Source organism: Bufo gargarizans, chromosome 11 (assembly GCF_014858855.1).
Source record: "Bufo gargarizans isolate SCDJY-AF-19 chromosome 11, ASM1485885v1, whole genome shotgun sequence".
Taxonomy (NCBI): Eukaryota; Metazoa; Chordata; class Amphibia; order Anura; family Bufonidae; genus Bufo; species Bufo gargarizans.
Genome location: NC_058090.1, coordinates 38,132,222 through 38,155,187, shown reverse-complemented (window position 1 = coordinate 38,155,187; position 22,966 = coordinate 38,132,222). Strand labels below are relative to the sequence as shown.

The 22,966-nt window shown below is 45.1% G+C and overlaps 1 protein-coding gene across 3 annotated transcripts in view; it reads left to right on the top strand.

Moving 5' to 3' along the window:
* Nucleotides 1-22,966, top strand: part of ARMH4 (armadillo like helical domain containing 4) — a 136,651-nt gene that overhangs the window by 19,628 nt on the left and 94,057 nt on the right. For all 3 annotated transcript variants that reach the window (XM_044272400.1, XM_044272399.1, XM_044272398.1), the window contains exon 2: nucleotides 21,728-22,833. In XM_044272400.1, the coding sequence (XP_044128335.1) occupies nucleotides 21,966-22,833 (868 nt within the window). In that variant the 5' untranslated portion in view covers nucleotides 21,728-21,965. The remainder of the gene's footprint in view (nucleotides 1-21,727; nucleotides 22,834-22,966) is intronic.

Here is a 22,966-nt window from a genome sequence, read left to right as displayed (position 1 = left end):
TGTCTCACCTCAGCAAATTGCATTTATCATATAGACAAAATTAATACAAGCCACTTCCTAATGTATTGTTATTATGCATATTACTTCCATTGCTGGCTAGACAAATTTTTCCATCACATTATACACTTCTCGTTTCCATGGTTACGACCACCTTTCAATCCAGCATCAGTGGCCATGTGTCACGAGGGTGTCAAGAGCCACGTCTGACTCCGTTATACCCGGGGTCAGGAAGTCGCAGCGGGTGGCTGCGCGCTCTATGTCTAAAGATCACGTTGTTTCTTAGTGATTGTTTTCTGTGTTTGCCTTGCTATCCTTTTTGTCTCACTCAGGGATCCGTAGCTTCTCCTCCTCAGCTGTTTCTTGTCTGCCACTCCCAACCTCCTTATATTCTCCTCTCACACTTCTCTAGTTGCCAGTTATAGAGCTTCCTGCCTGGACATCTATACTGACCCACTGGAGCTGTGAATCCTGGTTGTTGTTCCAGAGTGCTACCCTCCGGATCCCTGTTGGGCTTTTTGTTGTCTCCTGTTGTCGCCCACCTGGGATTATATGTTTAGTCTGTATTGTCTGTCCTCCCCTTGGTGTTTTCCTTTAGAGCTAGTGGTGCGGACTAGTGTTCCCACCGCCCTGTTCACTATCTAGGGCTCATCTTAGGGAAAGCCAGGGTTTTAGGCACGTGATCGGCGTACGGGTGAGGAACCCGTCTAGGGACGTCAGGGCAGCCAGGTGCCAGCCGCAAGGTGAGTCAGGGGTCACCACCTTCCCTCTCACTTGGGCAGGGCCTTCCTCTTTCCCTCCCTCTGTGTCACGTATGTGATAGTCACGCCGATCGTGATATTATAACTGGCCCTTATTTTTTGAGAAAAAAAAAAATAATAATAATAATTTTTTTCTCTACTTAGAATCCAATATGGATCCTATTGCTGCTTTGGCAAAACAGCTTCAAGGCCTGTCTTTGGAGGTGGCAGGATTGAAGGCGTCTGTCCTCCAACAACAGCAGCAAATGCAGCAGACCGCAAGCCCAGCGGTTGCTATGGGTAACCAGGTTGTTACAGAACCCAAGGTTGTTCTTCCTGACAGATTTTCTGGGGGAAGGGACAAATTTGTGACGTTCCGTGAGGCCTGCAAATTATATTTTAAGCTGCGCCCTTACTCCTCAGGTAATGAAGAACAGCGGGTGGGGATTGTTATTTCCCTGCTTCAGGGGGACCCGCAATCCTGGGCGTTCTCGTTACCCCCTGGTTCCCAGGCTCTCCGGTCAGTGGAGAGATTTTTTGGGGCTTTGGGTCTCATATATGATGACCCTGACCGAGTCGCCCTGGCTGAGTCGAAGTTACGGAGACTCCTACAGGGAGATCGGCCAGCAGAGGAATATTGCTCAGAGTTCCGTAGGTGGGCTACGGATACTCAGTGGAACGACCCGGCTCTCAGGAGTCAGTTCTGCTCTGGGTTATCTGAAAGGGTTAAGGATGCGCTGGCGCTGTATGAGACCCCCCTTTCCCTTGATGCTGTTATGTCCCTCTCTATCAGAATAGATAGACGTCTTAGGGAGAGATCGAAAATTCCTGAGCAATCGGTAACCTCTCCCAAGCAGCAGTTAGTCTGTACTGACTTAGATGAGCCTATGCAGCTAGGAGGAACTTCTCGTCAGGTCCGTCCTCCTGAGGTTCGCCGTAGGTGGGGGGCTTGTTTTTTCTGTGGGGGGAGGGGTCATTTCATTAATGTCTGTCCCTCCTTTCTCAAAAACAAAAGACCGTCGGAAAACTACTAACCCCAGGCTGTGCGGAGGATGTCAGCCGGGGGGTATACGTTTCCTCCATACGAACATCTCAATTTGTGTTGCCAGCGGTTATTGTTTTTGGTGTTAAGACGGAGTCTATTTCTTTTTTTCTAGACAGTGGAGCAGGGGTAAATTTGATAGATGCCCATTTTGCCCGCACTATGGGTTTGTCTCTCTGTACGCTGCAGAGACCTATTCCCATATTCGCTATTGATTCTGCTCCTCTGTCTCAGAGAAACCTCACTCACATTGTCCATAACTTACACCTTCGGGTAGGGGACCACCATAATGAGTGTCTTTCATGTTACGTTCTGGAGGGCCTTCCCTCTCCTGTGGTATTGGGTCTTCCCTGGTTGGTAGCGCACAATCCAGTGGTGGATTGGCAGGCCAGGGAGATATTGGAGTGGAGTGAGCATTGCAGAGAGAATTGCTTAAATAACAATTGCTTAATCGCCTCCATAGCTTCCCTACCTACATTTATTTCGGACTTTGAGGACGTTTTTTCTGAAAAGGGTTGTCAGAAGCTACCACCTCATCGTCCTTATGATTGCCCGGTTAACCTGATTCCCGGTGCAAAATTACCCAAGTCCAGGTTGTATAATCTTTCGGGTCCCGAGAGACAAGCCATGAAAGATTATATCTCCGAGAGTCTGGCTAAGGGACACATCAGACCCTCTTCTTCACCCGTGGCTGCAGGGTTTTTCTTTGTTAAAAAGAAAGATGGGGGCCTGCGTCCTTGCCTAGATTTCCGTGAGCTAAACCGGATAACCATCCGAGACCCATACCCTCTTCCTCTCATTCCTGACCTTTTTAATCAGATTGCGGGTGCTAGGTGGTTCTCCAAACTTGATCTTAGGGGGGCCTACAATCTGATTCGTATCAAGGAAGGGGATGAGTGGAAGACAGCTTTTAACACCCCTGAGGGGCATTATGAAAATTTAGTCATGCCTTTCGGTCTGACCAATGCCCCTGCTGTCTTCCAACATTTAGTTAATGATATTTTTAGTCATCTCATCGGCAGGTTTGTAGTCATATACCTAGATGATATCTTAATTTATTCGGCTGATCTGAAAACACATGAAGTACATGTCAGGCAAGTACTGCAGGTCCTACGGACGAATAAATTATATGCGAAAATTGAAAAATGTGTCTTCGCCGTTCAGGAAATACAGTTCCTGGGATATCTATTATCTGCTTCAGGTTTCCGTATGGATCCTAGGAAGGTCCAGGCAATTTTAGATTGGGATCTTCCTGAGAACCTTAAAGCTCTACAACGGTTTTTGGGTTTCGCAAATTTCTATAGAAAGTTCATTAAAAATTATTCAGTGATCGTTAAACCCCTTACTGACATGACTAGGAAGGGGACTGATTTTTCTAAATGGTCTGACGCCGCTAAAATTGCATTTTCCTCTCTAAAAGAGAGATTTACCTCGGCACCTGTTCTAATTCAACCTGATGTCTCCCAGCCTTTTATTGTTGAAGTAGATGCGTCAGAGGTGGGAGTGGGGGCTGTATTGTCTCAGGGTCCGTCTCCTGGCAAATGGCGTCCTTGCGCTTTCTTTTCCAAAAAGTTATCTACAGCAGAAAAGAACTATGATATTGGAAATAGGGAACTGTTGGCGATTAAACTGGCGTTTGAAGAGTGGCGTCACTTCTTAGAGGGAGCAATCCACCCCGTCACGGTGATTACGGATCACAAAAACCTTCTGTACCTAGAATCGGCTAAGCGTCTCACCCCTAGACAAGCTAGGTGGTCGCTATTCTTTACCAGATTTAACTTTGTAATCACCTATCGTCCTGGGGCAAAAAATACCAAGGCAGACGCATTATCTCGTAGTTTCCCTGGAGGGGGTAATGTTAGTGATCCGGTACCTATTTTACAAAGAGGAGTGGTTGTCTCTGCTGTACACTCTGTTCTAGAGGGAAAGGTGTTAGAGGCCCAGGGGGACGCCCCGGCCTCTTGCCCCTCAGAGAAATTGTTTGTACCGTTAAACCTGCGTCTTGAACTATTAAAGGAACATCATAATTCGGCACTTGCTGGGCACCCGGGTAGTAAAGCAACCTTGGAGCTATTGTCTCGTCGTTTTTGGTGGCCAAGGTTGCGTCAGGATGTAATGGATTTCGTGTCTACTTGTTCTACTTGTGCACGCGCGAAAGTCTCTCATACACGTCCAGCAGGGTCTTTATTGCCACTTTTCATCCCCAATAGGCCATGGACACATCTATCAATGGATTTCATCACTGACTTACCTTTGTCTGCGGGTAAAACAGTTATCTTGGTAGTAGTAGACAGGTTTAGCAAAATGGTACACTTTATTGCGCTACCCGCACTTCCTAATGCTAAGACTCTTGCTCAGGTGTTTATCAGTGAAATCGTGAAGCTTCACGGGGTCCCTTCCGATGTGGTTTCGGATCGGGGAACCCAGTTTATTTCTAAGTTTTGGAAAGCTTTTTGTTCCCGTTTGGGGGTACACTTGTCCTTTTCCTCAGCTTTCCATCCTCAGTCGAATGGACAGACTGAGCGTACCAACCAAAACCTAGAAACATATTTAAGGTGTTTTGTGTCTGAAAACCAAGAGGTGTGGTCATCATATTTACCGTTAGCCGAGTTTGCCATAAATAATCGCTGTCAGGAATCCACTGGCAAGTCACCATTTCTTGGTGCATACGGTTTTCATCCCCAATTTTGTACTTTCAAAGAGGGGGGGTCTTCTGGGGTTCCCGAAGAGGAACGGTTTTCTTCATCTCTTTCATCGGTATGGCAGAAGGTGCAAGCTAACTTGAAAAATATGAGTGGTAAATATAAATGCATGGCCGATAAGAAACGGTCGCCAGGTCCGGACCTAGGAGTGAATGACTATGTGTGGTTGTCTACTAGGAATATTAAGTTGAAGGTTCCCTCTTGGAAACTGGGTCCTAGGTTCATTGGTCCTTATAAAATAGTAGCCGTCATTAACCCTGTGGCTTTTCGCCTGGAGCTACCTCAGACTTTTAAGATCCATAACGTCTTCCATAAGTCGTTACTCAAGAAGTATGTTCCACCTCTAGAACCATCACCGCTGCCACCTCCTCCTGTTATTGTGGATGGTAATCTGGAGTTTCAAATATCCAGAATTGTTGATTCTCGTCGGGTCCGCCGCTCTCTTCAGTATCTGGTGCATTGGAGGGGTTACGGTCCCGAGGAAAGAATGTGGGTTCCAGCGTCAGAGGTAAACGCCAACAGGTTAATTCAGGCTTTCCATGCCTCTCATCCTGAGAGACCTGGTCCTGAGTGTCCGGAGGCCCCTCGTGAAAGGGGGGGTACTGTCACGAGGGTGTCAAGAGCCACGTCTGACTCCGTTATACCCGGGGTCAGGAAGTCGCAGCGGGTGGCTGCGCGCTCTATGTCTAAAGATCACGTTGTTTCTTAGTGATTGTTTTCTGTGTTTGCCTTGCAATCCTTTTTGTCTCACTCAGGGATCCGTAGCTTCTCCTCCTCAGCTGTTTCTTGTCTGCCACTCCCAACCTCCTTATATTCTCCTCTCACACTTCTCTAGTTGCCAGTTATAGAGCTTCCTGCCTGGACATCTATACTGACCCACTGGAGCTGTGAATCCTGGTTGTTGTTCCAGAGTGCTACCCTCCGGATCCCTGTTGGGCTTTTTGTTGTCTCCTGTTGTCGCCCACCTGGGATTATATGTTTAGTCTGTATTGTCTGTCCTCCCCTTGGTGTTTTCCTTTAGAGCTAGTGGTGCGGACTAGTGTTCCCACCGCCCTGTTCACTATCTAGGGCTCATCTTAGGGAAAGCCAGGGTTTTAGGCACGTGATCGGCGTACGGGTGAGGAACCCGTCTAGGGACGTCAGGGCAGCCAGGTGCCAGCCGCAAGGTGAGTCAGGGGTCACCACCTTCCCTCTCACTTGGGCAGGGCCTTCCTCTTTCCCTCCCTCTGTGTCACGTATGTGATAGTCACGCCGATCGTGATACCATGCTTGCACACTATAGGAAAACGCACCGGCCTGTGTGAGCTCCCACGGTCCCAGCCACCAGAGAGGCAAGAGCTCCTTTCTATAGTGTGAAAGTACAGGCACTGATGCTGATTGCAGGGTGGTCGTAACCATGGAAACCAGAAGTATATAATGTGATGGATGGAAAAATGAGTCCAGCCAGTAAAGGAAGCAATATGGATAATAACAATACATTAGGAAGTGCCTTGTATTAACTTTCTCTACATGATAAATGCCACTTGCTGACGTGAGACAACCCCTTTAAGGGGAAGTACAAAAAATGGCTGCTTCCATGATCAGTCTTTTAAATCCTGTGGAGGTCATTTATTAAACAGAAATACGCCTATTAATTTTATTATTGTGGATGAGGGGACGGCCCATCTCACTTACCATTTTCTATGCCTGTTTTAGGCTTAAAAAATGGGCTAAATGTAAGACAGTTCGGAAGCTGTCTTACATTTAGACTGGCGCTGCATATGCTAAAGTTATGTAGAAACCGGCGCCTCTTTATAACTCCAGCAGATAATAAGCCCTATATCTGGCAGTGTAGGACCAGCGTCTAAAACGCCAGTCTTAAAGAGGACCTTTCTTGGGTCCAGACATTATGAAATAACTAGCAGGTTATGTAGGGCACTGTGCACGGATGTAATATTGCTTACTAGTTTGTCTGGGCGCCGCTCCGTTCCCCCGCTGTGCCCCCCTGCAGTTTTCCGGGCTGGTATGCTAATGAATAGCATCGGTACAGGGAGGAGGAGACTGCCCTGTTTCTCAATGGGCGGAGAAGGTGAGTTTTTTTTTTACACTCGTGATTGGACCGCGCTACATCCAGGGAGAAGGAGATGCCCACTGAGAAACAGGACAGTCTCCTCCTCCCTGTACCGATGCTATTCATTAGCATACCAGCCCGGAAAACTGCAGGGGGGCACAGCAGGGGAACGGAGCGGCGCCCAGACAAACTAGTAAGCAATATTACATCCGTGCGCAGTGCCCTACATAACCTGCTAGTTATTTCATAATGTCTGGACCCATGAAAGGTCCTCTTTAATAAATGTGCCCCTGTATCTCAAGTTGCAAGAATTACACCTGTATACCTCCGATAGATGCCTTCAATGCACGCCACTGTATAAGCATACAGTAATGGGGGATAGGCATCAATATTAAAATCTCTGAGAACCCCTTTAAATATTACTGATCTCATCCATAGTGGCCAACAGTCCTGAATAGGTATTGATTGTTTCTCATTTTTAGAGATAGTCTCTGCAAAGTCAGGCTGTCCCAGATTGAAAATGGCTGGGGCTCTAAGTCCCTCCCCCAAGTGGTTGTTCCCTGTGCAGTTTTGTTACAGGCCCCAAATTTACCAACTACAATGTTGGCAAGTATGCCCATCAATCTCACACCACTGCCTTTCTGAAGCTCCCCACTGGTCTCTCCTTCCTGGTCCCGGCTTGACACACAGGAAATGTCAGGAGACACCTGCTCAGCCAATCACTGGCTAAGGTGGGTCACAGTTGCGATCAGGGATTGCCTGAGCAGGTATCTCCTGCCATTTCCTGTGTGTCAGTTCAGGAGCAGGAAGTGGAGACCGGTGGGGACCTGGTAAGCGTTGGAATGATTTTTTTTTTAACCCATTCTTCCCCTTATATAAAACTTATATAAAAAATGTGTATAATGACAGTGTCACGCCATTGACTTACTTTATACAGGAGCTTATATGTCCTCTATACAGTAGGCAGTAACCTTAGGTCCTACTAAAAAAAAAAAGGTGCTAAAAGGTGACTCTTGCATTAATTGAGGTTAGGAGCTAAAAATTCATTATTTGAGGTTCGGAGCAGTTTTAGGGATGTGAGATTTGGTGGGGGGGGGGCTCAAAGCTGGATGGGGACCTGATGGCCTGGGCACAGCTGATTGCTGGGACCCAGGTGTCGGACCCCCACCGATCAGATACTGATGACCTATCCTGAGGTCATCAGTATATAACCCTCGGAAAACCTCTTTATAGGGTTATGCCCATCAGGACATTTATGATATGGATATCAAATGGGATTGCTAGAACATAGCCCCGTCACGCTCGGCCATTTTCGGAAGTCCCATAGCAGTGAATGGACCGTGTGTGGCCTTGTCTCCCCATCGGGGCCACGTTTGAGGCAGGATCAGGTCTTAGAGGTGGGACCTGCACCTTTAAGACATTTTTGGCATATCCCCATATGGAACAACCCATTTTCACTCTCACGACAGGTCCATGTACCACCGGAGCATTCTCAGGGGCGCCCGGCACGACGCTGGTTAATATACTCCATTGTCAGCATTTACTGCATTGCAGTTCTGTTGTGTTTGCAAGACCAAGCGCGGTCCTTCTGCCTGCAGTGCCACGGTGTGCCAGTCACAGGAGGTGGAAGCATTGCATTGTGGGATCATCGTTCATCAGTAGGATGATAGTGTCTCCATGGTAACCTTCAGATCGGATCACATTCACGCTGTCCTCCATGCTTCATGTGTTGTTTACAGAATTTAAGGACCTTTCCGGTCCCGGAATATAACTGTCCCTATCCCTTTATAAGAAAATTAAATAGAAAGTAGGAGGTATACTACTGTAAATGCTGGTAGTTATCTATTTTTTTGCCTTTTGTTGTGCCTGGGGAAAGTCATTTGTTGCTTGTGTTGCTTTAGACTTGAGGAGCCCCCTGAGATGTCTTTTGTCCTTGGAGATCTGCTGCAGGAGTTGTTTCATGACTCGTACCTCGCCAGACATAATACCCCGGCCACACAGGGAATACTTCCCCTACCAATTGTGACTTCTATTTTCCAGAAATCATTTTATTGTAAAGTTTAACCCCTTAATGCCACAAGTTTTGGACCTTAAAGGGGTTGTCTCGCTTCAGCAAATATCATTTATTATGGAGAGGAAGTTAATACAAGGCTCTTACTAATGTATTGTGATTGTCCATATTCCTTTCTTTGCTGGCTTGATTTATTTTTCCATCACATTATACACTGCTTGTTTCCATCTTTACGACCACCCTGTAATCCGTCACAGGTGGCCGTGCTTGCACACTACAGGAAAAAGCACCGGCCTATGTCCTCTCCCACAGTTCCGGCAACCAGGGTGGTCATAACCATGGAAACGAGCAGTGTATAATGTGATGGAAAAATGAATCAAGCCAGCAAAGGAAGCAATATGGACAATCGCCATATATTAGTAAATGCCTGGTATTATCTTCCTCTACTGTAATGAATGCAATTTGCTGACGTGACAAAACCCCTTTAAGGCTAAATGCACACAGTCAGGATTGTGTGCAGATTTTCAGAGCGGAAAATCTGCACTGTAGGTCATGTACATTGTATTCTATGAAAATTTGAAATTCTCATGTACACGATGCAGATTTTTTCTGTGCGGATTTTGACCTATGGTGCAGATTTTAAAATCCGGATTTCATGCGGATTATCTCTATTCACTTTATGTAGATTCTAAAATCTGTATGACGCACGTGCACATTTGCACCAAAATCTGCATCGGTTGATGCGGATTGTCCACCTGCGAACACCTGTGAATTTCAGTGCGGATTCTATGCACATGAATCCTGATTGTGTGCATTCACCCCTAAAGGGCATCTGTCAGCAGATTTGTTCCTAAATGAACAATGTGTATACCCTAGGGAAGTGATGGCTAACCTCCGGCACTGCAGCTGTGGTTAAACTACGACTCGGCTGTTTTTGGAACTCCATAGAAATTAATGGAGTATGCTGGGAGTCGTAGTTTCTCCACAGCGGGAGTTCTGGAGGTTAGCCATCACTGCTCTAGGGGGTCGGGTCACATATGGATCCGATTAAAAGGCTAAAATCACTCAAGAAATTATTGGAAAGAACAGTGGGGGACATTTATCAGGACTGGCGTTTTTTCTTTGCCTGTCTTCATTTTCCCCTGCGCAGCTGGACGATGCGTCAAATGTATGCTGAGGCGCAGGCCTTGTGACAGAGTTTGCGCATCCTTCGCTAGGCTATGCGCAAGACTCCACAAAAATCTACGGCAGCCACCTAGCCACTTCCGTTAATAAAGTTAAATGTACGGGGCCTGCTGGCCCCACTCCCTCTCCACCAGGGGCGGATTGGCCATAGACCCTACAAGGAAATTTCCCAGTGGCTGATGCCCATGGGGCCGCCTGAGCCCTTCTCATCGCTGGTTAGGTACATAATGATCTGATGCTCTCAACATTAAAGGGGTTCTCCAGGAATTAGCAAAATGAAAATACTTAAATATTACTTTATTATAAATATATTCCTGAATACCTTTCATTAGTTATGATGGCTCGTTTTGTCTAGGGAGCAATTATTAGGAGAAATAAAATGGCCGCCATCCTATTAGTACACAGAAAACCTGTCCTAATCACACAGGAGGACATGTTACTTCAGAGCAGTGAGCCGAAGAGCTGCCTCATCTTATTCTATGATCCTGAATACAGTTTAATATGATCTTCAGCTAAATCTCTGTAGAAATGGAGTTCATAAGGAGGCATGAAGTAGAGAGGAGGGTGGGGATGATGTGGATTATGGGCAGCAGCACTTGTATGCATTACCACAGTCTGTCCTGTCTGTCCTCTCTGTACTTCATGTCTCCTCATGGACTCCATTCCCACAGAGATTTAGTTAAAGTTCTTATAATCTGTATTCAGGATCATAACCCCTGACAAGTAGGAGAGGAGGATGAGGTGGCTCTTTACCTCAGTGCTTGGAAGTAACATGTCGTCCTGTATGATTAGGACAGGTTTTGTATGTATTAATAGAAGGGCGGCCATTTTGTTTCTACTAATGATTGCTCCCTAAACAAAATGAGCCATTATAAATAATGAAAGGTATATGGGAATATATTTACAATAAAGTAATATTTAAGTATTTTCATTTTCTAAATTCCCGGAGAACCTATTTAATTAATGTAGGAGCATCAGGTACTTATGCACTTGACCAGTGTCTGCAGGTCCCCTCCTGAATTCAACTGTATCACTGTCCTCAGAGCAGTAATAGCATACTGCAGCGAGGAGGGTGGTGATATTTTGTGCTGCACTGTGGTATTTGGCTCTGCAGGGGCGGTATTTTCTTTTGCACTGCAGTATAGCTGTCCCTGATTACTTATGTTGTCCCTGCTTGTGTTGACCTGCCTTCTGTCAATTTGGACTCGCCTACAAAATAGTTGTTAAGTTTCCAGTCCGCCCCTGCTCTCCAGGCCTCCTTTTTGGAAAGTGATGTGGGCGGTTTAAAACCAAAATGTCGGACAACAGGGTTGGTGACTTTTTTATGTCCCCCCCCCTCCCCTCCGGTGTCTTCTAGCTTGATAACAAGCTAAAACAACTGTATAAAATATACAGTACCTGTGGACAGGGGTGTAGCTATAGGGACTGTAGAGGTAGCAGAGGGACCTGGATCCTGGTACCTGGTGGGGCTAAAAGACCCTTCTGCCACATAAGAAGACATCAGTATTATACAGTTGCAAGAAAAAGTATGTGAACCCTTTGGAATGATATGGATTTCTGCACAAATTGGTCATAAAATGTGATCTGATCTTCATCTAAGTCACAACAATAGACAATCACAGTCTGCTTAAAATAATAACACACAAAGAATTAAATGTTACCATGTTTTTATTGAACACACCATGTAAACATTCACAGTGCAGGTGGAAAAAGTATGTGAAACCCTAGACCACGGGTGTCAAACACAAGGCCCGCGGGCCGAATTCGGCCCGCCAGACCTCGTCATGTGGCCCGCGTAGCCGCAGGCGGCCCCCGCTCCTCCCGGCTCCTGTATCGGTTGTATCGCATAAGGAGCGCTGTGTATTACCGGTACTTACAACTACAAGCGCTCGCCGAGAGGAGGGAGGAGGCAGGCTGGGAGAATGGGCGCTGGCAGTGTGAGTCATACGTCACGCGCCTGCGCCGCCCACTTTATGAATAAAGCAGGCGGCGTGGGCGCATGACGTATGACTCACGCTGCCAGCGCCTGTCCTCCCGGCCTGCCTCCTCCCTCCTCTCTGCTACCTACCGAGCGGCGAGCGCTTGTAGTTGTAGGTACCGTAATACACAGCGCTCCATATGCGATTACATACAATTACAATTAACTATTAGACATAGGATTATACAGTGAGCGGGGCCCGTGTAGTAGAATAGTCACTGCACGGGCCCCGCTGTCATTATAAAAGCAGATGCCGGCCCCTAGCCCGTGTATTGAGGGTCATTCACTACACTACAGGGACACTTATGGAGGGGATCTGTGGATGACACATAGCATAAGATGCTATATATGTGTCATCCACAGATCCCCCCCCATAACTGTCATACACAGATCCCCCATAAGAGCCACCCACAGATCCCCCATAAGAGCCACCCACAGATCCCCCATAAGTGTCACCCACAGATCCCCCATAAGTGTCACCCACAGATCCCCCATAAGTGTCACCCACAGATCCCCCATAAGTGTCACCACAGATCCCCCATAAGTGTCACCCACAGATCCCCCATAACAGTGCCATCCACAGATCCCCCATAACAGTGCCACCCACAGACCACAATTAGTTCAAAACCCACCAAAAGCACACCTTTTGGTTAAACATTTTTTTTCTCGTATTTTCCTCCTCAAAAACCTAGGTGCGTCTTATGGGCCGGTGCGTCTTAGAGGGCGAAAAAAAGTGTCACCCACAGATCCCCCATAAGTGTCACCCACAGATCCCCCATAAGTGTCACCCACAGATCCCCCATAAGTGTCACCCACAGATCCCCCATAAATGTCACCCACAGATCCCCCATAAGTGTCACCCACAGATCCCCCATAAGTGTCACCCACAGATCCCCCATAAGTGTCACCCACAGATCCCCATAAGTGTCACCCACAGATCCCCCATAACAGTGCGTCACCCACAGATCCCCCATAACAGTGCCATCCACAGATCCCCCATAACAGTGTGTCACCCACAGATCCCCCATAACAGTGCCATCCACAGATCCCCCATAACAGTGCGTCACCCACAGATCCCCCATAACAGTGCCATCCACAGATCCCCCATAACAGTGCCACCCACAGACCACAATTAGTTCAAAACCCACCAAAAGCACACCTTTTGGTTCAACATTTTTTTTTTCTTATTTTCCTCCTCAAAAACCTAGGTGCGTCTTATGGGCCGGTGCGTCTTATAGGGCGAAAAATACGGTAACTCTTACAGTTCTGGAATGTGTTGGATAACACTGACAGCATTATGTCAGTGTTATCCAACACATTCCAGAACTGTAAGGGTTACATAGCATAATAAATCAGTATAATGCTATGTGACCCCAGTCAGCGCTTGCAGGTCAGGCCAGGACCGGCCCTTTGAGGGTGACCAAACTGCTGATGCGGCCCCCGATTAATTTGAGTTTGACACCCCTGCCCTAGACTAATGACATCTCCAAGAGCTAATTGGAGTGAGGTGTCAGCCAACTGGAGTCCAATCAATGAGATAAGATTAGAGGTGTTGGTTACAGCTGCCCTGCCCTATAAAAAACACACCAGTTCTGGGTTTGCTTTTCACAAGAAGCATTGCCTGATGTGAATGATGCCTCGCACAAAAGAGCTCTCAGAAGACCTACGATTAAGAATTGTTGACTTGCATACAGCTGGAAAGGGTTATAAAAGTATCTCCAAAAGCCTTGCTGTTGATCAGTCCATAGTAAGACAAATTGTCTATAAATGGAGAAAGTTCAGCATTGATGCTACTCTCCCTAGGAGTGGCCGTCCTGTAAAGATGACTGCAAGAGCACAGCGCAGACTGCTCAATGAGGTGAAGAAAAATCCTAGAGTGTCAGCTAAAGACTTACAAAAGTCTCTGGCATATGCTAACATCCCTGTTAGCGAATCTACGATATGTAAAACACTAAACAAGAATGGATTTCATGGGAGGATACCATAGAGGAAGCCACTGCTGTCCAAAAAAAACATTGCTGCACGTCTACAGTTTGCACAAGAGCACCTGGATGTTCCACAGCAGTACTGGCAAAATATTCTGTGGACAGATGAAACCGAAAGTTGAGTTGTTTGGAAGAAGCATAGAATGTGTCGGCAGATAAGAACCATTTGGCCCATCTAGTCTGCCCAATATACTGAATACTATGATAGCCCCTGGCCCTATCTTATATGAAGGATGGCCTTATGCCTATCCCATGCATGCTTAAACTCCTCCACTGTATTTGCAGCTACCACTTCTGCAGGAAGGCTATTCCATGCATCCACTACTCTCTCAGTAAAGTAATACTTCCTGATATTACTTTTAAACCTTTGCCCCTCTAATTTAAAACTATGTCCTCTTGTAGCAGTTTTTCTTCTTTTAAATCTCTTTTACCTTGTTGATTCCCTTTATGTATTTAAAAGTTTCTATCATATCCCCTCTGTCTCGTCTTTCTTCCAAGCTATACATGTTAAGGTCCTTTAATCTTTCCTGGTAAGTTTTATCCTGCAATCCATGTACCAGTTTAGTAGCTCTTCTCTGAACTCTCTCCAAAGTATCAATGGAGATATGGTCTCCAGTACTGAGCACAATACCCCAAATGAGGTCTCACTAGTGCTCTGTAGAGCGGCATGAGCGCCTCCCTCTTTCTACTGGTAATGCCTCTCCCTATACACCCAAGCATTCTGCTAGCATCTCCTGCTGCTCTATGACATTGTCTGCCTACCTTTAAGTCTTCTGAAATAATGACCCCTAAATCCCTTTCCTCAGATACTGAGGTTAGGACTGTATCACTGATTTTATATTCTGCTCTTGGGTTTTTACGTCCCAGGTGCATTATCTTGCACTTATCAACATTAAAATTTCAGTTGCCAGATTTTTGACCATTCCTCTAGTTTTCCTAAATCATTTTCCATTTGGTGTATCCCTCCAGGAACATCAATCCTGTTACAAATCTTTGTCATCAGCAAAAAAGACACACCTTACCATTGAGGCCTTCTGCAATTTCGCTGATAAAGATATTAAGCAATATGGGTCCCAGAACAGATCCCTGAGGTACCCACAACACTATGTGTGGAGAAAAAGAGGCACAGCACACCAACATCAAAGCCTCATCCCAACTGTGAAGTATGGCGGTGGGGGCATCATGGTTTGGGGCTGCTTTGCTGCGTCAGGGCCTGGACGGATTGCCATCATCGAAGGAAAAATGAATTCCCAAGTTTATCAAGACATTTTGCAGGAGAACTTAAGGCCATCTGTCCACCAGCTGAAGCTCAACAGAAGATGGGTGTTGCAACAGGACAACGACCCAAAGCATAGAAGTAAATCAACAACAGAATGGCTTAAACAGAAGAAAATGTGCCTTCTGGAGTGGCCCAGAGTCCTGACCTCAGCCCGATTGAGATGCTGTGGCATGACCTCAAGAAAGCGATTCACACCAGACATCCCAAGAATATTGCTGAACTGAAACAGTTCTGTAAAGAGGAATGGTCAAGTTATTACTCCTGACCGTTGTGCACGTCTGATCTGCAACTACAGGAAACGTTTGGTTGAAGTTATTGCTGCCAAAAGGAGGTTCAACCAGTTATTAAATCCAAGGGTTCACATACTTTTTCCACGTGCACTGTGAATGTTTACATGGTGTGTTCAATAAAAACATGGTAACATTTAATTCTTGGTGTTTGGGCTCTTTCACATCTGCGTTCTTTTCCTCCGGCATAGAGTTCCGTCGTCGGGGCTCTATGCCGGAAGAATCCTGATCAGTTTTATCCTAATGCATTCTGAATGGAGTGAAATCCGTTCAGGATGCATCAGGATGTCTTCAGTTCCGGAACTGAAAGTTTTTTGGCCGGAGAAAATAACGCAGCATGCTGCGCTTTTTGCTCCGGCCAAAAATCCTGAAGACTTGCCGCAAGGCCGGATCCGGACTTAATGCCCATTGAAAGGAATTGATCCGGATCCGGCCTTAAGCTAAACGTCGTTTCAGCGCATTGCCGGATCCGACGTTTAGCTTTTTCTCAATGGTTACCAGGGCTGTGGAGTCGGAGTCGAGGAGTCGGAGTCAATTTTGGGTACCTGGAGTCGGAGTCGACTCCTACTAAATTTAAATTGGAATAAAAAAATAAAAAAGCAAGTTTAAATGTCCGAATTCATAAACAGTTATAATTAATGACTTCTCTACTGTAAGAATAAAGGTCAATGCATGCAGTGCCTCACGTAACCGCAAAACAAACGCGTTCAGTGATGTGAAGAAGCATGCTTTTCATATGCTTCACTATATGGCACGCAATGCACAATTAGGAGTGGCAATACATATACTTTGCATTGTGTTGTGTTCTGATGTTACAGGGAACACAATGCCCATGGTTTACCGAGCCTCTCACTGATAAGGGATTAAGTAAATATGTGTTTTGCAGGACTAGAGACACTTGTATAAGTGAAGGGAATGGAGGGTCAATAGTTCAAGACTGAAGCTGTAAACCATGGATGTCAAACTCATGGCCCTCCAGATGTTGCAAAACTACAACTCCCATCATTCCCTGATAGCTGTAGTATGCCCAGGCATGATGGGAGTTGTAGTTTTGCAACAGCTGGAGGGCCACGAGTTTGACATCCCTGCTGTAAACCATTGGAAAAACTGCTGTCATTCAGCTAAGGCTATAAAACGTGTAAACTCAGAATGTTATCTTAAACTTTAAACATGACTATGGGATTCTTCTAGGGAAATCATGTTTTAAAATAAATGTCCCTTCCTGGATCCTCCCACTGCCCTGTCTTCAGCAGAAGATCAGCACACAAAGGAGAAGGCAGCAGCTTCTGCCCAACTACCTCTCTGTGCTAGAAGAGCTTAGAAGAACTTCTTTCTTTCCTTCAAGGAATGTATAAAATACATTCGCATATTAAATACAGAGGAGTCGGGGAGTCGGAGTCGGAAGTACAAAAAACTGAGGAGTCGGAGTCGGAGCATTTATCTACCGACTCCACAGCCCTGATGGTTACCATGGCTGCCGGGACGCTAAAGTCCTGGCAGCCATGGTAAAGTGTAGCGGGGAGCAGCATACTTACCGTCCGTGCGGCTCCCGGGGCGCTCCAGAGTGACATCAGGGCGCCACAAGCGCATGGATCACGTGATCGCATGGCACGTCATCCATGCGCATGGGGCGCTCTGACGTCATTCTGGAGCGCCCCGGGAGCCGCGCAGACTGTAAGTATACCGCTCCCCCGCTCCTACTATGGCAACCAGGACTTTAATAGCGTCCTGGCTGCCATAGTAACACTGAACGCATTTTGAAGACGGATCAGTCTTCAAATGCTTTCAGTACACTTGCGTTTTTCCGGATCCGGCGTGTAATTCCGGCAAGTGGAGTACACGCCGGATCCGGACAACGCAAGTGTGAAAGAGGCCCTTATTAGTTTAAGCAGACTGTGATTGTCTATTGTTGCCACTTAGATGAAGATCAGATCACATGTTATGACCAATTTTGGCAGAAACTGTATATGGTGCATGGTAGATGTGGGGGCCCTATGACCAATTTTGCTTTGAGCGCTCTGTTGTGGTAATTGTGGCCGTGAATTTCATTCAGTCTTTGGAGGACAGATTTATGAGCGTTTTACATTATAACTAACCCTTTTGTCATATCAGAGATTACTATCACAGGCTTCGTATTGACCTGTGATTATAGTCACATTGAGAACACTTCCTTTGGCAAACATTTGTTAGAAATAACTTCTCTTAGAATGTTTCTCGTTGTGTTCCCGTAACACACCCAAGATTACAAAGCATTCGGAAAGTCTTCAGACCCTTTCACTTTTTTCACATTTTGTTATATTGCAGGCTTGTGCTAAAATAAAATAAAAAATCAAGTTTTCCCCCATCATTCTGCACTCAATGCCCCATAATGAGAAAGTGAAATCAAAATGTTCAAAATCTTGTCCAATTTATTGAAAAGGGAAACTACACCTTTAGCAGTGATTACAGCCTCCCGTCTTCTTGGAGATGTTTCAATAAATTATGTTTTACCCTTGGAGGTGCGGCCTTATTATGGTATTTCTTTGTTTAGTTTAATTGCATGTTCGTTTTTTGATACCAGGCCAGCACTCCCCCTTTATATTGATAGGTGTGCCCCCCGCTTTCTAGTATTATTTTCTTGGAGATGATGCCACAAGGTTTGCATACCTGGATTTGGAGATTTTCCGCCATTCTGCTCTGCAGATCCTCTTCAAGCTCTGTTAGGTTGGATGGGGACCGTTGGTGGACAGTTATTTTCAGGTCTCTCCAGAGATGTTTGATTGGGTTCAAGTCAGGACTCTGGTTGGACCACTCAAGGACATTCACAGAGTTGTCCCTAAGCCGCTCCTGTTGTCTTGGCTGTGTGCTTAGGGTCATTGTCTTCTTGGAAGCTGAACCTTAGGCCCAGTCTGAGGTCCAGAGCACTCTGGATCAGGTTTTCATTAAGAATATCTCTATACTTTGCTCCATTCAGCTTTCCCTCAACTCTGACCAGTCTCCTTGTTTCAGCTGCTAAAAAAACTCTGACAGCATGATGCTGCCACCACTATGCTTCTCTGTAGGTATTTAAAAAAAGCATACAGTGGGGCGCTGCATAGTGTGTATACCGCACTAGTAATTGTGAAGCTCCAGGTGAAGTGAGGCGTACCAGATTGGGTTGTGCATGAGCCGGCTCAACAACGCTAAGAGCATATGAATCAGACCACCAGTTGGGTGCAGCTCTACTCCACGGACACACAGTTCCGAAACCAATACATGAACAAAGTAGAAGCAAAATACCAGGTATTTGCCTGAGGAAGAGGGTGGCACACCCTAGAAATGCGTAGCACTGATGTAAAGTTTTTTGTTTTAACATTTTTGTAAATTAGCCTAGATTCAGGAGCGCTCTGGAATCTCCTTTTTGCTGTTATTTTGTCCATGTCTCTGTAGGTATTGAGCAGATGATGAGCAGTGCCTTGTTTCCTCCAGACATGACACTTGGAGTTGAGGCCAAAAAGTTCAACCCTGGTTTCATCGGAGCAGAGAATCTTGTGTCTCAGTCTGAGACTCCTGTAGGGGCTCTCATGTGTCTTTTACTGAAGAGAGACTTCTTTCTGGCCTCTCTGCCATAAAGCCGAAATTAGAGGAGTGCTGCTGTGATGGCTGACCTTCTGAAAGTTTCCCCCATCTGCCCTCAGGATCTTTGGAGCTCAGCCAGAGTGACCATTGTGTTCTTGGTCACTACTCTTACCAAGACCCTTTACTCCATTTACTTAGTTTGGTAGGGCGAGTCTTGTTTGTCCCAAACTTCTTCCATTTAAGATTTATGGAGGTCACTGTGCTCTTGGAGACGTTCAGTGGAGCAGAAATTTTTTGTACCCTTCTCTAGATCTGTGCCTCCAAGCAATCCCGTCTCTGAGCTCTACAGGCAGTTCTTTCCTCATCATGGCTTAGTTTTTGCTCTGATATATATTGTCAGCTTTGGAACCTTATATAGACAAGGCTGCATCTTTCCAAATCATGTCCAATCTACTGAATTTACCACAGGTGACTCTAATGAAGGTGTAGATTCATCCCAAAGATGATCAAGAGAAATGGGAGGCCCTAGTGCTAAATTTCTTAGTGACCAGTGTTTTGGGCCTTATTGACCAAGTGTTTATCTTCCCTTTTTTATTGTCGCCTTTCAAGAGCCGTAACATTTGAATTTTTCAGTCTATGTAGCTGAATGAGGGCTTGTTTTGGGTGGGAAAAGTTGTAGTTTCTAATGGTACACATAACTTTCTGATTAACTTTTTATGAACTGTTTCTGGGAGGGGGATTGGAAAAGCAGCAATAATGCCACTGAGTTTTTACGTTATAAATTTTGTGCCATAAATAACATAATATCTTTATTCTCTGTACGATTACCAAATACATAGTGTTTTTTTTTTTACGTTTTACTACTTTTGTGCAATGAAACCCCTTTTTTTAAAAAGAAGAAAATCTTTTTGCATCGCAGTATCCCAAGACCCATAACCTTTTTGTATTTTTTTTCTATGGAGTTGTGTGAGGGCTTGATTTTTGTGGGACGACTTGTAGATCGCTTGTTATTTCAAACTTGGGGGAGATTATTATTTTTTGCACATTTTTTCAATGAATATATACTATACTGACAAAATATATTGACATTGTATCTTGTCTCGTCTATATTTGCTGTTACCTGCATGTAACCTTGTGTATTCCCGCATGTAATCGTAGCCCGCATGGTTACTTTCTTTGTTTATATGTTTCCTTGACAACCTGATGTCACGGTTGGTGACGTCAGATCTGGCGGGCTATTTAAAGGGTTTAACAGGCTGACATTATAGATTCTTACTGCGCCTGCACCGAATACTGAACAGGATGGCGCAGGCCCTGTCAATCAAGACAGAAGGGCATGAAAATGAGGTGGGCGAACGGAGCCTCTAGGAGCAGGTGCAAAGCCCCCCCTGCTCCTGGAGGCTCATTTGCATATAAAAAAGTTAAAATTACACGAAAACAGGGGCATACTGAAATGCAGAGTTAAATTCAGGTGACATTTTCACATCTGAATCGTCAGCCTGTTTAATAGCGAAAATTGGGATGACAAAAACCCTTTAAATCCAGTTAGTTATACATTTTATCTGTTTGACAAAGACTCGATTGTTGAGTCGAAACGCGTCACATTTGCCTCCTCTGTGTGGCAATAAAAACAAGCATAGCATCTATTTTTGTAAGTGCCGGTCTCTTTCCTTGGTATATTGACGGGAAGCCAACCCTGGACACGTGCACCGCGCAGCGGCATTAAACGGAGTGCCGACTGTTACTCTGTGGAAAATATATTGACAGAGAGGTGCAGCCTGCTAGGAACACTCAAGTCAGGCTTGGGGCTTACACCAGGTCCCAGCCAGCCTATACACACATCAGCACCCTGCGATCGCATTTGTGGGGGGCCGATAGGAGACAGAGCTCATGAATATGGGGACTCATCGGCACATGCTGGAGCTGTTTAATTAAAGAAAGTGACCCAGCATTTTGCTAAGGGGATCTGTCATTTCTTTACAGTATATTCCTTTTACTTAGGACAACATAACACTGGTGATAGATTCCTTTTAATACATTTTCAAAAATGTCTTAAATTCTGTTTTCACTTTCTCATTATGAGATATTGAATGCAGATTTATTGGGGAAAACTTTAGTTTTTGGTTTTATTTTAGCACAAGGCCGGAACATAACAAAATGTAAAAAAAAAATCAAAGGGTCTGAAGACTTTCTAAATGCATTGTATATTGCCTAAAGTTGATGGTGTGCTCATTTATATAATATTAGCCACAATTTAACTTATAGGGTTTGTCTATGATTAGAAAAAAAATAAAACTGTCTACTTTTTACTTAAACATCACCATTTGTTATCATGGTATTACTACTAAGTCCTATTTACTTGAATGGGGCTGAGTTGCAATACCAAACATGGCCAAAAGTGGTGATGTTTCATTAAAAAAATTAGTTTTTTTTAAATCCTGGAAACCCCTTTAAAGAGGACCTGTCTCCTCTCCTGACATGTCTGTTGTAGTAACTACTTGCATTTCCCATGTAATTACAATTCTGGAGCATCTATTCTTATGACTGTATATTGTGCCTTTCCTTTTTTTTTTCCTTCTAGACGTTATGAATGGATTGCTAGCAAGTTTGCAATGAAGGTCCAGATGGGTCTTACCAGTTGGGGGTGTGTCCCGACACAGCCTGTCTGACAGCACTGATTAAATAGTGTCAGACTGTACAGGGACACTCCCCAACTGCTTACACCAATCTGGACCTTAATTGCAAACTGCTAGTAATTCATTCATAACTTGTATATAATAATACAGGAATGGCACATCACAGAACAGATGCCCCATGATTGATATTTCAATGGGGATGCAAGTAGTTACTAAAACAGACACGTCAGGAGAGGGGGAGTTTATTTTTAACCTATAGTTATGCTGAGATAGTAATATATTCCCTTATTTCTTTAAGGATTCTGCTTTCTGGGTATATCAGCCGTCCCATCACCTGCCATGAAGAAGTCACTAGTCTTCCATATATGTGGGGTGCTATGTAGCATCCTGCTGCTTTCACCAAATGCAAAAGGCCTTTCTCTACAGGGACTGGACACGCGGAATACTCTTGATGGGGGGTTAATGGAACAGTTGACACAAATGCTGATAATATTCTCCCACCCACTCCATCAAGCTTCGAAAACGAAAAGAACAACATGTCTTCTCATGTAACCTCATCAGACAAAGTACTTGCTGTTACCCAAGAATCTCAAAATAACTTGAGGCTACTAAGTGGCAGCACAGTGGTTGTAATGAACCCAGAGACCAGTAATCTTGGGCTTATTAAGGGGGCTGATCCTACTGCTCAAGCTAAGAGTTCAGGAGAGAATGAAGGTCTCACTACCGCTCCTACTACCACTGATTACGCCTCAAGTGTGGCACCTCCGGTTGAAGCTAACAAAGATAATATCAAGAAAAGTTATCTGCAAGCAGAAGAGAGTAACGGCAAGTTAAAACCAAGCAGTTTAGAAAATTCATCTCAGGTCAACACTATAGAGATGTTAACAACCAACCCAAGGACCAGCCTTGTTGAAACCAAAGTGGACTATTCTACGATATCCTCTCCTCTGACTGACCGATCATTGACTAGAATCGGAGCTGAAATTCCTGCATCCCTGGACCCTACGGCGATAGTCAATAAAAGTAATAAGAGCGCAGAACTGATTGCTTCAGAATTTGGAGAAGACTGGGATGATACCAAGGTTACAACCCAGAGTCCTACAAATTTAGCTAGGGTTGAGATTACTACGGTGGTTCCTGACCATCTTATCGAAGAAGAACCTGTCGAGGAAGCCATGTTCACCTCTTCTCCTGTAACGACTGAGATGTCCGATGACAAATCAGTCTTTAACGTTACAGAAAATTCTCTGGTTACCAATACAGGATTAAAGGGTTCTCCAGATTCTGTCGGACCAGTCGTCAACGATTCCATTGAGTTCAACCCAGATCTCGATCTTACCATGTTTACAGCCAAGCCAAATGTAGAGGTGAACCAAAGTCAAGACCTTGCTGCAGCAAACACAGGTAAGACGGAAATAATGCAGGAAACGTGTAGCAAGAAAATAAAAATGTCACATCAGCCTGAGGTCACTTTAATTGATGGTGTTTCCTTGTCAGATCTCATAGTGTCTGTACCTGGCTCATGTTGCAATGGCTG